General features: G+C 37.5%; 2 protein-coding genes across 5 annotated transcripts in view; one reads left to right on the forward strand and one right to left on the reverse strand.

Moving 5' to 3' along the window:
- Positions 1 to 17,587, reverse strand: part of homer (protein) — a 56,626-nt gene that overhangs the window by 15,465 nt on the left and 23,574 nt on the right. For all 4 annotated transcript variants that reach the window (XM_074105121.1, XM_074105119.1, XM_074105122.1 and 1 more), the window contains exon 6: positions 16,471 to 16,610. In XM_074105121.1, the coding sequence (XP_073961222.1) occupies positions 16,471 to 16,610 (140 nt within the window). The remainder of the gene's footprint in view (positions 1 to 16,470; positions 16,611 to 17,587) is intronic.
- LOC141440565 (uncharacterized) lies at positions 2,099 to 15,801 on the forward strand. Its single transcript, XM_074105123.1, has 4 exons — positions 2,099 to 2,187; positions 11,461 to 11,610; positions 12,734 to 12,830; positions 13,557 to 15,801. Exons 1-4 carry the CDS (start codon positions 2,173 to 2,175, stop codon positions 13,799 to 13,801), a joined length of 507 nt encoding a protein of 168 aa, XP_073961224.1. The 5' UTR covers positions 2,099 to 2,172; the 3' UTR covers positions 13,802 to 15,801.

Below are 17,587 nucleotides of genomic sequence, written 5' to 3' on the forward strand. Positions count from 1 at the left end.
TGTCGTCAGCAAACATGTAGGTAGTTTTTTTTTGACATTCATAAGTGCTTGTTTTAGCCTAAATTGTATAAAGATATTTTGACTTTGACTTTTTGACTTTGATGTTAACGACACGTCCACAAGGAATAGACTGATTTTGCGTAATTCCGACAAAGAACTTCAGACTTTTCCGAAGAAGAGAAGTCACGAAGCTAGTTTAACACTTTTTTAATCAAATAAGTCTTTCGGGAAAGTAAAGACAACCACTTCGTTCCATATTCTCTAGAACAGTCTTTCCCAAAGTGGGCGATAACGCCCCCTTGTGGGAGCTGGAGGCCTAGAGGGGGCGCTAAGAGACCCAAAAAAATCTTCACCTTTGTGCCTTCATTAGGCGAGACTTATATGTTATTGAAGTTTTTAAGGTGAAAAAAATGGGGGGGGCCTACAAATAACTGATTTTCGAAGTGTGCGTTAGACGAAATAAGTGTGGGAACCTCTGCTCTAGACCGAGGCCGCTCTTACCAAAAACTTATTCCTCCAAACGCATCACAACAACTGCCACATTTAAACAAACTATCATGATTGACACGAGATGTCTTTCTTAAAACTAATTAATCCGTTAATATTTCAACGGTGGCGGGATAGTTTGACTGAAAACTGAACACCCCTGTAATTTTTTCAATATTTTTATAATGTATATTTGGCAAAATAAATGCTTTTCATCCATTGTTCGATGTTCAAAGTCTGTCACACCACGTCAAAGATGTAAGACTAAATTTAGAATCAGAAATGCCAATGACAAAGCTTACCCCTGTTAAGGTTAAAAGGTAAGTCAGTAAAGCTAACACAGCCACCTGAAATATTCCGAAACAGTTTCAAGATACTTCGTGTCTACTTATGTCGGTACTCCAGTAACGGGACATCGTAGATTTTTTGCCGACTGTACCCTTTACCCTTTTTATTGGCCCCCTCTTCATTTATCGTATCGTAAACATACGCAACCTATTCGTCCGTCTGCGAATGGTTATTTCGATGTCAAGGGACAGATTCGTTTATGTGAACCTACATTCATATAAGTAAATATGTTACTGAAAATTTCAATACCTGACTGAAACAGTAGCATTGCTGACTGACCTAGAGACTGACAGACAACGTAGAGCCTGAACCCAGTAGTTAGCTTCAATAACAATAAGCTACGGACTTGTTAAGAGACATTATACCTTGAGTTAAGAGATGCCTCAACAAGGGATTTTTCGAAATTCTCACAGGATAGAACTAGGCCCTACTTTGTTTACACAAGGGTTAGGCTTATCGCCTGATAGTATACAGTCAGGTAACGCTGAGCAACGTTTTCAATGACATTAAGACGATATTGAAATATACCTCAGAAAATGTAGAAGTAAATATCAAAAGTTTTTTTTTTTTCAGATTATCTGAACCCTTTTCCCATCTCCGCCTATTTAGATACGTTGCTACAATATTGATGATAATTTATAGGTAATTAGTGAGATTAATTGCCCATAAAGGTTTAATTTAATTGATTTTGTATCATATTGTAAAATAAAAGGAGCTCGAACTTTTAAGTAGGTAGATTTATGTAGTCGATGTAGGTACGCACTATTTATGCCTGAAAAACGGTTGATTTTGAAGCGAAACGCACTTAAATTTATTTGCAAAACTAATAAGACAGTTCTTTCAAACTGTAGAAAACTCATTATAATAATAAGTACTCGCCGTACTTTATAGTACAAAGCAAGGTCACAAAACGTCGTTTTGGTATTGTTGCATTACATCAAAACAACATACGAGTATATATCAAAATCAACCCTCTAATCCCGGAAACCTATCCCATCATAATTAATGCAATACACCGGATTACTAGCGTATTGTTATATCGGATAATCGTCCGTTCCGTGTGCTCACCGCATCCGGGACCCACGAACCATTTTCCCGTAAAATAAAAAATATTTAGTACTCATGGAGAAGATTTAGGGTTAAATAAAGCATGAAAGTAAGCAATCCCTAAGTTCGTATAGCCAAAGTATAAAATGCAACACAATGATCACAGCGGTGATCATCTCGGGTGGGGCGTGCGAGAAGGGGCCAGAATTAACCATTTCTTGGATATAAGTTGGCGGGCGCGCCAAATAATTTACATTTCGTGCACACGCTAAGTTACCGACGATAGCTAAAATGGAAATATCAATTGTGAGTAATTATTTATTTCTGTTGTGACGGTGATTTTCAGTGATGTGTTGTTGGGTTTTTTTTGTGTGATCGCGATCGCCTTTTTTTGAAAAAATATAGGTAGTGTCTTCGTTACAAAATTTCAATTAGGTACATCTTAAAAATTCACTGTCGGGACTGCGTAGGTATATTATGAGCTTTTGCGACTTTACCGTTGTTCCGCTGTCACAATTTAGCAGTGATCTGAACGCACGGGTGCGTTTACGGCATCGTACTAAGCCTCGGGTCTGAAAGCTGGCAGCAAATGTGTTATACGCCTGTATAAGTATTTTTTTCTTTCGCCATTAGTATACTGAGGTGGTCCCAAACATACACAAACTAGAACATTTTTCAAACGGGGGTTAGGATAAAATAATGTAATAAAACATTTATGCTCTTAAAGATGTGTTTAAACAATTTTGAATTTCTTCATAACTTCTTAATACCCAAAGTGAATAACTACTGACATTACGCATCCTTCCCAAATTTTCGTAATGGCATATTTTGAATCCATCTTAAACATTTTATCATGTTCGTACCACCGATTCAAACACATTTAAAAAAAACGCGTGAAAACAGTAGGTAGGTACCTAATTTTTCTAAAATAGTGAAAATCAGTGTTTACTATAATATTTTCGCTCGAGATAAGTCTTCGACTAGTCTACATTTAAATAATAGTCTAAAGACTACTTTTATCTCGAATATTAGGGAATATTAATAGTTGAGATACACCTTTGGCCTCGTCTGCACTTTTCATCCAGTAAAATAGGGTCAATCGCGGGTCAGTTTTTTGTAAAAAAAAAAAAAAAACAGTAGATATAGGTAGAGTCATTTACGATGACGCGTGCCGTGGTTCTTATTACAGTGTCATTAATGTCTCATTTTGACAAAATCACGCATCTTCGTGGATGGCAATAGGTATATCTTTAGTCGCGTAATTAATTTTTCAGAAAGCGATCACTTTGGGACAACAATAGGAGTAACAATTTTAAGGATCATGAAGTAATCCAAGTGTTCCCTCCATTTTAAGCAGTGTTTTATGGTGTATGGTATCATTTTTATGGCCCGTAGTATAAGTATCGCCTTAGGGGCAATAAAAGCTATACTAAAACTGGAAATTATACGCGGAAATGTCTTTCCGTTACGTTTGACTACGTTGGCTGTACATTGTAAGACAATGTACTTTTCCGTCAACAAGATGGCCGGAAAATTATTTCCTTAATTTTACAGTGATTTACATACTTAATAAAATTCAAATATTAAAAGTACAACCTGTGTTATGGATGCGACCATAGTTTTCTAGATACCCCTAATTAACTTAAATCAGAAACCAATAAAATTATGTACTACCTGAAAAATATTTTCGGCAAAAGTGAAACTTTTTCAGCGATTGAAAACTTTTCTAAAAGGAAATCAATTCATAAAATATCTTCTTAAGTCGGTTTGACTTTGAATAAAACAATTTTAGGAACATTAAAATAGTTTTTGGAAACAAGTTAAACTGACCAAATTATATCTATACAAATGATTTGATAGTATAGTAAACATGTGCTGCTGCTGCGTTCGCAGCGTGGTTTTCTTTATTGTGTGAGAATATCACGTATCTTTGTCTAATTATAGTAAAGAGGTAAAAAGGTAGTTGTTAGGCGTTTTAAACAAAAGTGTAAGTATCTTTTCTTTCAAAATTTATGTTTTTCATACAAAATTTTGTGTCAGTTTTGTCATGCCCATACTGATTGTATGGAAAACACGTCACAACTCTCATTTTTAAAAATTACTATCGGAATCGATTCTGCCCTTGATTCTGAGTAAGAAAAAACAATATTTTTTCCAAAATTGAAAAAAATGAAAAGGTGCACTTTTTTTTAAACGCCCAGTTAGTTCATTAACACAGTCCGCAAAGTAACGCCAGAATCAATCGATTTTACATCATCAAAAGCCCAGTCATTATCACTAATGAATCGCTCAATAGAATCCGACAAATATCATACAGACAAAAAATCAAGAGCAAGTGAAACGCAAGCGTCGCGTGAGCACACGCGACGCCGTATTGATGTCCGTTAGATATAACGCATAGGAAACGTAATAAATGAACGCGTTTCCAGTCGATATTAGTGAAGACTAAGTGGTTTTCGTGGCATGTTATATTAATATTAGCGTGCATACTAACACAATGTAACAGTAACGTCGACAGCCTGATTGACTGACAGAGACAATGCACAAGATTTTTCGCTGACAGTCCTTTTTGTTTGCATTTATCCAATCTACTTTAGACTAAGTAAAGCTTTTTTTAAGAGCTGCAGATTACAGATTATAAATTTTTTCGAAAGTCTTGGTCTAGAGCAAAATAACTGAGAGCCAAAGGTTTCTGCAATACCCAGCCATCCAGTTTTAAATTTTTTCGAAAGTCTTGGTCCTAGAGAGCAAGAAAAACAGATTTTTAATTTTTATTTCCTAACGTTAAGTGAAAAAAAAAAGCGAGATGTCAACTGTAATTTCTCATCATCAAATAAAAAACCGTTAATTATTGTCTTACCTAGATATATGATCATAACAAGATTGACAAGTGACAAAGACACCTCGATTTTTCTTTTTTTAAGTACTTTTTAAGTGCCACTAAAAAACCGGCCAGTCGCGCACCGAGTGTTCCGTACAAATATTTTTATTATAATAATATGATGTAACTAAAAATGTATGCTTTTCGCAATTTTTCCTTTATCTGTGCTATAAGACGTTGCTTCATACCAAATTTCAAGATTCTGAGTTCAAGGGAAGTACCCTGTAGATTTTGATTCCCTTTCAATCATTTCGAAAATTTGCAGTAGTAGTTTGATTTTTCACAGCTCCAAGGGACATTAGACCTGAGTATTTGATATGAATTTCAGCTTGGTACCTCCACGCGTTCCTCAGAAAAAGGGTCTTGACAGACAGACAGACGGACAAAAAAGTGATCCTACAAGGGTTACTTTTTTCCTTTTGAGGTACGGAACCCTAAAAATTGATTAAATGAGACTTCCACCAAGTTACATTAAAGCTGTATAAAGAGTCGGGGCGAGCTAATGACTGACTATAAACAGATTAATATCTATACAATAAGACATAAATAAGAAAAGATTCCATCGCTTTCCTTGTATCGCCCAGTGGAGTCAGCGCAAATATTTTCCGTTTGTTTTGGGGGGGAAATTGTGTTTTGTTATTCGCGGACATGTTTGTTGACGGTAATAAATATAATGAAAGCTTACGTAAAATGATATAGTGGGCGAGCCGCAAAATAGAGCTCCGGTCTATTAATTCCCACCTGTGTCTTACAAATAATGTATAGATTCAGGCGTTACTTACAAATAAGCAATAACAACGCAGCCCAACAAATAAGGTATTCTGACCTTACATCGTTTTGCTTTTTATACTGCTAATATTATAAGTGCGATGATTACGGATGTAATTTGGTATGTAGATAGTTGGACTTTTGTAATAGCATATACATAGGATACTTTTTATCCCGATATTCCCAATATCTTTATTTTTTGAGGATTCCGATAGGAATTTCGTAAAGTTCAGGATTAAGGCTATGAAATATAACCTAACAAACAAAAAGTTGGAAAGTTCAATATCTCAAAAAAGGCTGAACCGATTTTAATAAAACATGTCTATGAACCATCGCTAGAAAACCTGCTTTCGAATAAAAAAACCGCATTCAAATCGGTTCGCCCGATTAAGAGCTACAGCGGTCAAACTTATAACACCCCTCTTTTTGCGTCGGGGGTTAAAAAGACGGGCAATCATGCCATGTGGAGTTAGGATCACATTTAATGACCACCTTTAACGAACACTTTTCATGCCTTTCTGCCAAGTTTCTTGCGGCGCATTCTTCTTGGTCATGTTCTTTCCGAAAGCGCTGGTACCGTAAACTGCTTCAACTTTGCCCTCTGGCCCTAACATTGCCTTACTCGATTTAGAGTCGATAACTCAGCACCCTTTAGGTTTTTAAACTTTTAGCCCCCCGTAATAATAATTCCCGTGTAGATAAGTTTAAAACCTATAAGAGTGCTAAGTTATCGACTCTAAATCAAATCAGGCAATGTTGGGGCCAGAGGGCAAAGTTGAAGCAGTTTACCGTAGTTTAAAAAAAATGACGTGTAAAAGTGCCCATTGCCGCCTATTTACTGAATAAATGATTTGAATTTGAATTACCGGTGGGGGGGAGGAAAGTAGCTGCAAAATTCGAACTTCGTATCTTGCCATCCCGCTTACGCTAATATTATTTAATACGAGAGTGAGAGGGACAGTACGATACGAATTTCGAGCCAGATCATGAAGCCTAATGAGATTAAAATTGCGTCACGCGCGTGCGATTACCGCGGACTTGTAGCTAGCAATCTGCCTATGAAAATTGTTTATAAACAATTATGTCATGTTATGCATATGGCGTAGTGATTTAATAAGATGTGTGTTATGGTAGCAATCCCCCGTCTGTAGAAACGACTGTACAGATAAAAGAATAACCCAACCAACAATAAGTTGAAAAACCCCCGACATTGTCACAAAGTTCAATATCTCAAAAACAACTGATTTGGATGAAATGTGTCTAAGAACCATCGCTAGATAACCTGCTTTCGAATAAAAACCTGCATTCAAATCTGTTCACCCGTTTAAGAGCTACGGTGCCCCAGACAGACACACAGACAGATAGACAGACACACATAGCGGTCAAACTTATAACACCCCTCTTTTTTTAAGGTTTAAGATTATTTATTCCCATTAAGGATTTAACAATTCACTTACATGAGAACTTAAAGCAATTTGTTATAAATAGAGTTCAACTCAAAATTTGAAGTACAGACCCGTAAAAATGTGTGTGGACATGAGGCCACTATCCTTCTCAGACAATCAGAATAGGACGCACTGAGCAACACAACAATTGTGGTACCAGACATAGGAATTCATGGGGCAAAATTTTATGACAGGTAGTGAGTTCCTATATCGATAATCTTAACTATCGATGCTTGTCTCATATACTAGTAATCGCCCACAGTATGTGTATTTTTTTGTGAATGAATGAACTAATGAAGAAAGTTTATTCAACACACACCTAATAGTTCCACACAAAAGTTACAATAATAGTTGAAATACAAAATATGAAATAAAATATAAAATAATATATAATTTTGTATGTGCGAGTGATAAGGCCCCGCCTCAGCATAAATGCAGACTCCTGGGATGGAGTCAACGCTGGTCTTCCGGCGGGACCATAAGTACTTATAGTATTGTTCTAATGACGAGTATGAAGGTCATACACAAAGCATATTTTAAATTATTTATTTGTTTGTCATTCAGCCACCTGAAATGGATTCATCAGTCAAGACGGAGATGTTTAACGCCCGAAAATTTGGAACAAATTCTGATCGTTTATTTTAACAACAGTAGATGGAACAGTAATTACGAAAAACAATTATGATGGATGAGTATCAAAAATCGTTTTAAAAAAGATGAGAATTACGTTATCATTTTGTTCAACTTTTACACTTTTAATAAAAACATATTTTTACAAACAAAACTTGGAGTGATCACTAGTATATGAAACAAGCATCGATAATTGAGATTATCGATATAGGACTCACTACCTGTCACGAAACTTTGCCCCGTGGATTCCTATGTCTGGTGGTAACCAAGACCTTATAATGGTTAATCATTTAGTTCTAAGCTGACAGGTCACTAAGCAGACAAAGTCTTAATAGAAAGTCAACAGTCCAACGAAAATATTAATGACCAATTACGAACACTGACAAGCGAAACATAACACCTACCTATAACGTCCTATGTAACATTTTAGCATCTACAAAATCGAACTCTGTTCTGGCCAGTATTCAATTATAATCATAGTAAAAACAAGTACTGTTCCGAACGATGGAAAACTCTCTGAGCCAAAGTGAAATGATACTTATTTTAGCACTGAACAGTAACTTTGACAGGGGCCATATTGTAGAAGCGATAGAGACAACGTAAGAACTGCCGAAGTGTCAGTAATGACATAATGATGACATGTTAATTCCTTGAACAGAACAGTCATTTGTGTGAAGAGTAATCACTAGAAGCGAGAATTTGCTCATTGATTTCTCTTTTCGCAGATCGTTCTGTTTGTGGGGTAATTTAAGCGGGTTTGCCCACGTTAAAGAATTAGGTAAAATCCGGCCAAGCGCGAGTCGTACTCGCGCGCGAGGGGTTCCGTACCATTATCTATACAACATTAGACATTAGCAAAAAAATCAAGTTTGTTGTAGGGGAGCCCCCCTTAAATATTTATTTTATTCTGTTTTTAGTATTTGTTGTTATAGCGGCTACAATAATACATAATCTGTGAAAATTTCAAGTGTCTAACTATTACGACTCAAGAGATGGAGCCCTGTGACAGATTGACGGACAGACAGACAGAGAGGGTTCCCTTGGCACCTTTTGAGTACGGAACCCTTAAAAACTGCGCCTACAGTCATGAACAGAAACAGATGAGCGGTAGTGGTGCTCAAAATGATCTAAACACTTTTATTACCTTGGTAGTAGTCGTGTGTACACTTTGGAGCACCGTTACCGCTCTCATCCGCTTTTGCTGCTGCTTTACTTGCCATAGGTACCTACCGTGTTTATGATATTATAAATAATCGCGATTTAACAATGATAACATGTGTAAGTGTTACGAAATTCATGTATGTATAAACTGTGGACAAGCAATAATCGAGAGCACGCGAACTGTCAGCAACACACAATGTTTACATACAAATCACACTATTACTTAACACAGATTTCTCTATCTTTCAGTGTATTCGGCATAGATTTACATAAATCGTCCCGTCTATATCGATTTCTTTCGAGTAAACAAGTAAAGAATGACAGATAGCGCTCAACAAGTAATATGCGTAGAAAATTTTGTAATCATTTGTCAAATGAAATGTCGACATAGCTGAACAACCACCACAAAACCATGATTAGATTTGAAAATTTAGAAAAAAAAAATCTAAGACATGCCGTCATTAAAAATGGTAACAGCCAAAAATAGGGCAATCGGTCTACTCTATTAAGGTGCGACCAAACCGCTGCTTAAAAAACGGTGACGGCACGGAATCGCAGTGACGCACCGTATGCGCACCGTCTTTTTTGCATGCTTTCCACACCGCTGCTTAAAATACGCAAACGGCGGAATCGCAGTGACGGGCCGTAAACGACAAGACTTTTGTTCGGTAAAGTCCTGACGTTTACGGCACGTTTTTAAGCAGCGGTTTGATCGCACCTTTATAAGTTGTAAGACTGCAATAGGACTAGGAATAGATTTAACTAACGTCAAAATGCCAGATATTTTAATCATACTTAAACCGTGGTTTCATGATATGTACTAATATACTAAAATCATCAGGTGAGACAGGGTTCAATCAAACTATAAAATTATATCTATGGAAGTGATTGTGATAAAATTTACACGGGCAATAAGATTCGCTTTCAACTAGTTCTTCAGCAAATAATATAAAACTATAATTAACTTATTAGTGTGTTAAAATTGGCAGGCCCTGGAAAAGCCCACATCTGTCGAAAATGTGTTTTAGATGTGTTCTAAAGTATAAGTTTCTTGGCGGATTCTTCTCAACGTAGGCTTTTCCGAGCCGGTGGTAGATTTTTTTGTCATTCATACATAAGTGCTGTTACAGCCTAAACTGAATAAAGATATCGTCACTACTTTTAAAAAAGCTCGTAACTTAAAATTTTTATTTTTTCGGAGTGAACTTTATGTGCATTATTTGAAGGGTCGATTTTGTTGACTTATTGATTTGAGATACGAGTTTTTTCAAAGTAGTGTCGATATTTTGAGTTTGACTCGTCATCCTCGTAATTAATTCCTTGTTGTCAAGCACAACTCCACTCCTAAAACTAACTACATACCGACATAGTCCAGCCCGTAACGAAACCAAGAAAACTTAATCCAAAACTAACCGCTAACGAACTTCTCGCGCCGACCGCCATTACTCGCGCAACGCGGAAACGCCCGGAAACACACGAACACGCCCGAAGTAATGGCACCGCACACGACGTGATTCATTATACGCAACATGGTAGGGTCACCAGGCAGTAAGATGAAAACCGGACTCTAATAATAATAAATTATTTAACTAAAGCAAAGCCAAGGAGACGCGATAGATTTTGTAATGAGACAGAAAAGGAGCGATATAGTAATAATGACGTATCAGACAAAGATGAAGTCTCGTCTCGTTGGCTTTGCTTTAGCTTTTCCTACGACTTTGTGAAGGGTACGTAACGCTAGTGGCTATAACCCACATAACTTACAAAATCAAAAGTTCATTTATGCCCCTTAAATGATTATATTCTGTTAAATTATTTAAAATGTGTTATATTTATACACAGTGAAAATATATCTAAAGTTATTATACCGATCATTCATTTCATTGCATTACACACCCTGTGAAGAATTCTTTTATCGCAATCCCGCGGGAGCTATACAATTTTATTTAACTTCTTCTTCGTCTTCAGAAGAATCTATAATAGCCAGTTGGTCCAGCTGTTCTCGAGTTTAGCTTAGCAACACATTTGTCTATTCATTTTTTAGGGTTTCCGCACCTCAGTCGGCAAAACTGGAATCCTTATAGGAACACTTTGTTGAATGTAAAGACTCTTTTTTTCTCAAGAACGCATGACAAGCTGAAATTAATAGGTCTGCTACCCTTAGAGCAGCAAAAAGTCAAACATCTAGTCAAAGCAATCAAAAGATACAGTTGTTAAAAAAGGGGCTTCCATATAAATTGTCGTAATCGAAAAACCTATAGTACTTCTGATTGTCCTAGAAACTTTGTTATGAAAGTCAATAGCAGAAGGGCAATAGGCCGACAATAAACAATTATTCAAAACATTAATAGCTGGTATAATTTCGTAAAAAAAAAACACGGATATGTCTCGCTAAAATATGACGCTTTGCCATCCTAACGGGTACCACGGAAGCATAGATAGTGGAAAGAAATTAGCATTATGCGTACGATACTTATACTTGGTTGCAGATTTTTTTCATGTACCTACCTATTAATTGAAATATTCGCTCTATCGCTCGCTTTGAAACTGAACAATCAATTAATATTAAAGTGTTGCATTTGTTTCTCATAAGTATACAACGTGTTATTTTTGACTTCCGTTAACTTATCCAAACCAAGTATAGGTTGTTGTTTGTTGCTTTCCATTTCTTATTATTTTCTTTGTCGTTAACAGCTTGCCCTCCCCCTTTTCCTGGTGGTCGCGTGTGCCGCGGCCCAGTTTGAAGGTTACCATGGCTACGAGGACCTGGACGCCTATAAATACAAGGCTATACCCCACCAGAGCTTGGACGAGCATCACGAGGAATACGATGTGGATTACCATGTAAGTTAGGCTGGTTCATGGGCGGCTTCAAGGGGTTGGGGGGGTCCGGGGGTTTATGACCTTCCCCTTTAACCTCATAGATTATGATAGTTAATATCTGTTTTTTTTTATTCGACTGTATGGCAAACGAGCAAGTGGATCTTCTGATGGTAAGAGATTACCACCGCCCATAAACATCTACAACACCAGGGGTATTGCAGACGCGTTGCCAACCTAGAGGCCTAAGATGGGATACCTCACGTGCCAGTAATTTCACCGGCTGTCTTACTCTCCACGCCGAAACAACAGTGCAAGCACTGCTGCTTCGCGGCAGGATTAGCGAGCAAGATGGTGGTTGCTGTGACCTTGCACAAGGTCCTACCACCTGCGACAAACGTGGAGAATCCATACTAATATTATAAACGGGAAAGTGTGTGTTTGTACGTTTGTCCGTCTTTTACGTCGAAACGGAGCGACGGATCGACGGGATTTTTGGCATAGAGATAGTTTATGGGTCAGTCACATAGGCTTCTTTTTATCCCGGAAAAATACACGGTTCCCGAGAGAACAGCGCGCAGTAACCGAATGAGGGCTATCGTTTTTTGTCTCACTAGATGGCGCACTGTTGCGTGAGGTTTTTAAGTATGACTTTCAGTCTTGTTATTACGGGCGTGAAAACAAAGTTTAGATTAAAATCATATTTAATACACCTTAAAACCGTACCATAAAAATATCGAGCTACCACAGTGTTGCATAGTCCCCGTTTTGTTCGGAAATAAGGGAGGACAAAGGTTTCCGAAAGACAAAACTGTCTCAAAACACAGACATTCATTGCCCCGGAACGCATATATGGGCCAATCAACTATTTTACCGACACTTTGGGCGTCTCCTGCGTTACCAAAATTGTCTCTGGCGTTACCAAAGGATCGTACTTCCAACAAGATATTTCACGGTTTAATAGGTTGAACTTACGTAGGATGGCATGTATTCATGTACCTACACCATCTATTATATTACAGAAAAAACATGTTTACTTAAAAAAATATGCAATTGTTTGAAAAATATCGCGGACAGATTTGTGTCGGTAAAAAAGTTGATTGGCCATATATATGTGATTTGAAATATTGACTTGTATACATTTCAGGCGCATCCAAAATATTCCTTCGACTATTCTGTGAAAGACCCTCACACTGGCGACAACAAGGAGCACTGGGAGACCAGGGATGGCGACAAAGTTAAAGGTACGACATATTTTGACGATTAACGAATTGCAACCACATAGTGGTTCGAAACATGTCGGACATACTTGATTTTGACCCATTCCAGTGGTGGGATTGACTTGAAATTTGGTAATATCGCACCTCTACTTAAAACAATATGACGTGCATAATGTTTTAAACTATCACGGCCATTACTAATTAACCCCCGACGCAAAAAGAGGGGTGTTATAAGTTGACCGCTATGTATTGCCTGTCTGTGGCGCCGTAGCTCTTAAACGGGTAAACCGATTTGAAAGCGCCTTTTTTATTTGAAAGCAGGGTTTCTAGCGATGGTGCTTAGACATGTCTTATCAAAATCGGTTCAGCCGTTTCTGAGATATTGAACTTTGAAGTGACAATGTCGGGGGTTTTCCAACTTTGTGTTGTTTTATGATTTAAATTCGGGTTTTGTTCCGCATACACCTTGACTTTAGAGAAGCTCGATATTTCGTTAGTCTCGTTACCATGGCGCAAGCAACTGTGCCGAAATATCGAACTTCTCTAAAATCAAGGCACGAGGAACAAAACCCGAATTTAAATCATAAAATAATGAGGTCACTGCCACTTTTGGATTAGAATTTATCTCGAAAAGTTAAAATTGACATAGTGCGATGGATGGATGACAATGCAAAATACAGTCAACAAAAGGTACAGTCAGCAAGAATAGCTCGTATTAAAACTATACCTACCACCAATTTTCCTTTCCAGGCAGCTACACCCTCATAGAGACAGATGGCACAAAACGCGTGGTAGAATACGAGGCAGACGACAAAAACGGTTTCAACGCGATCGTTCACAAAATAGGCACGCCGGTTGAACACCCCATCGAACACCCCGTCGAACACCCCGTCAAACACAAGCCGGTCAAGGCGTTCGAGCCGAACTACCACCACGAGTTCAGCAATCAAGGGTTTGACGATGGTTTCGTGCCGATTGTCGGATACGAACATTAAGTTAAGGTTTTTGTAGTTTTTCATTAATTTTGCATAAGTTTCTAATAAACCCCCTGACGTTGGGGATTAGAGAGAAAAGTCTATGTTAACATGTTTGGCCCCGGCAACGATCCACTAAGCTCTTACGCATATCCCACAGCAGTCACTTCTACGCCAGTGACACTTATACGTGTCACAGACGTAATACATTCCGGTGCCAGTGACACAACGTATGTGACTTTTTAGTTCTTACCCCTATGCCAGTGGCACGCATGTCGTGTCAAAATAATTCGTACTTACCTCATGAAGGCTGGCAAAGCGTAAGGGTTTACGGAACGTTGCCGGAGCCGAATGCAATCCACTAAGCTCTTAGCGCATATTCCACAGCAGTCACAAATACGTGTCACTGGCATAGGAGTGAGAACTAAAAAGTCACAGACGCTGTCACTGGGGCCGAACGTGTTAAAGTCTCTATGCAATGCAGATTATGTGATATTTTGTTTCAGAAGGCATCTCCTTTTCACTAACTTTCATGATAGAGATGTAGTGTATAACGTTTTGCCATCGTATTTTGTCTGAAAATTTAATATTTATCTTGCTTTCTCAACTACCTTACTGAAGTTTACTGAAGTACGAACGTATCCGATAAAATACGATGGAAAAATAGTTTTGTTTCTGTTAATTCTTATTATGTTAATCGTTTGTTTGAATTGGATGACTATAATGATTACTATTTGCTGAGAAAAGAATTATATCTCGGCCTATATACGTCCCACTGGAGGGCACAGCCCTCCTTTCAGAATGAGAGGGCTAAAAGAATGTATGCTTTAAATTTTCTAATGTACTTCTCTAATAGTTTGGCAACAAACGTTTCAACAAATATTCATTTAAAAACACCACATTTTACAAATTGTCAATTTCACACTCTTTATTTGACAAACCATCATATAACAAATCATTATTTGGCAAACTAAAACCACGTTTTTCAAAAAAAACGTTTAATAAAATGCATCAATTGATTAATACTTTATTAAGAATAATTAGATTTGCCTGCTGCAACTCAGGTTAACTTGGTTAAGAAATAAGTTAGCTTAGAACTGAGACCCTAAGAAAAACTGACTTCTGCCAGTAAAGTTAATTAGGTTAGAACAGCGACCTTATGGAATGCGAAAAAAAAACGAGCCACGAGAACCTAATGCTACCACTTTAACCATGTTATAATAATAATAATAATTTATTTTATTCAGGTATAACCCAATACATCGTAAATGTAAAACTACAATAAAATAAAAGTAAAATAAAAAGAACACAGTAAAAATAAAATTCCTGTATAAATATATACAGGGTCCAGCTCGACATCCACATCCTGTCATGTGACGCTCCTATTTTCGGATCGATGCACGATAGCCCAATGTCTTTTAAATCCCTCGTTGAGATCGTCATACACCAGTCTCAAAGTCTCATTCTTGGTACCGCTCAGACCATCTAGGAAGGAGGCAGATCTAGAACGCAGTATTGCAAAGAAGTCTGGCACAAACATGCTCTTGGCGCTGCAAAAGCGCGGGAGCCTGAGCAGTATGCGGAAAGCATCGTATGTAAATTAGTTTGTCAAATAATCATTTATAAATTGATGTTTTGTACAATTATTTGGGTAATTGACATCTTTTAACTAAATGATGATTTATCATATGATGTGTTTATAAAGTGACAAGTTTGTCAAAAGTACATTTATCAAATGATCATTTGTGATATGAGCAGTTTGTGATATGACGTAGTTGTCAAATGAATAGTTTGCAAAACGTTGTTTGTGAAATGATCATTTGCTAAACGTTGTTTGTGAAATTATAGTAAACCTTTTCTAAGCTATAAAGCATGTTTGTTAACTAACTTTTACTGTAGACAATGTTGGTTACAAAGATATTCTATCGCATAGTTAAATAAAGACTGTACCTGTTACTTCTTAATCTTAGTTTTAAGTGTTGTACAAAAACTTGCAATGGAATTAAACTTTTTAAATTGTTTTTATGTCTTTCTGTCTCTACCTTGAATTGGTTTGAAGGAGAGGTAAGCGCCGTACGCCATCAGATATTTCGGAGCGGCTAAGGTGAACAAAAATATCGATACATGAACTCTGATACCTTTATTAGTTATTTGTGTCACAAGGGAGCAAAATGGTGTATTTACGGCGAGGGCGTACATTGAATCCAGAATGTAGAGAAGGATTCTGCAATAGAATCCTGAGCGTAGCGAGGGATTCTAAAGTAGAATCCTGAGCGTAATGAGGGATTCAAGTGTTAACGCCAAAGATGAAAATAATTTTACTCCCGAGTGGCTCATACAACTTTTCACACCGAGCATTAAGAAACTTGAAAAAAAATATATATTAACTATTATTAAAGAACAATCAGCATAGAAAATGGCGAGGCTTTACAATTATCAACTTCAAAAAATGGCATTTGCAATAAAACACTTAGAAAAGCCTTGAACAGAAAAGTTGCACTTTGCTCCCTCTCGTCAGGGAGGAAAAGTTACTTTTCTGAAGGAGAGGTGTGAAATATAAATTGCATATGCCGATATTTTTTACCACCTTGGCCGCTCCCAAATATCTGATGGCGACTGTACCATCCCTTTCGCTTCTGGATGGACGAAGTATTTCAGTATTCATTTTTACATCTTTCTCTTTGTCTTACCTCTGTGCAAGCGCGAGCTTCAACCGGTCGTTCTCGTAGCGAAGCTGTTGTTCCGTGGACTCTGGCAACACCTCGGGCGGAGGTGCTCCCGCGGACGCCAGCGGGCCGCGCGGCGCCCGCCCCACCGTCGCATAACCGCCCTGGTTTAAAAGAAAAAAAGAAAATGCCTTCCTCTATTTTTTTAAATAGTAGATTGATAAACAAGGATTGTAAGTGATCAATTACACCCAAGATATTTAGGCGCACGAGCGAGCAAAGCGAGCGAGGGTGCTTACAGTTCGCGGGTGTAATTGATCATTTACACTCGAGTTGAACACTCTACTTTTCATCACAAATGCGAGGAAATAAAGAAAACCGTTATAAATGTATACGCAATTTGTAACAGAGAGCGGAAGAAAATTTATAGCGCCAAATCGTCTTTTTTTTAATGGCCTCGCGCTCTTTGGCTTTGGCACATCAAGACAGAACTGACTGGCCAGCAGCATTATGCCAGCATGGAGGTTTGGAGGTAAGTATTACGCATTACAATCTTCTTGTTTACCTGTTCGTGAATACAAAGGAGCACCATTCGATTTTTAAATTTACTTACACCCCTAAAGATGTAAATCGAATTTACAACTCGGATTTCAAGTTAAACGCAACCTACTTTCAGAGCTTAAGTGATGAAAAATATTTTTACGGTGAACTAAAATAATTTCCTTGCTCACCCGCGACCTTACGATAGCTAAGCTTATGCAAAATATGCATGGAAATATGGAGGAACTGCATGAACACGCATATTTTGCATAAGCTTAGCTATCGTAAGGTCGCGGGTGAGCAAGGAAATTATTTTAGTTCATTGATATGGACCTCCGCAAAGTAACGCCTGATTCAATAAATTATTTTTACGGTGTTTTTTTAAATTAATACAAAATAACGCATTTGAAATCCTCACAGTAAGACGCGAGTTAACTACTACTAGCGCTATCTAGTGGTGTTCTAGTGAACTATTATATTGAGTTTACCACTTTATTTTCAATTGATAGAATTCTTATAGGTTTTCCTGTAATCCACAAGCAATGAACTATAAGTATTTTGTATTTTTTTAATTTTAAGCTCGGTAGTTTCGGAGATCAGG

This window comes from Choristoneura fumiferana, chromosome 22, assembly GCF_025370935.1.
Source record: "Choristoneura fumiferana chromosome 22, NRCan_CFum_1, whole genome shotgun sequence".
In the NCBI taxonomy this organism is placed as follows: Eukaryota; Metazoa; Arthropoda; class Insecta; order Lepidoptera; family Tortricidae; genus Choristoneura; species Choristoneura fumiferana.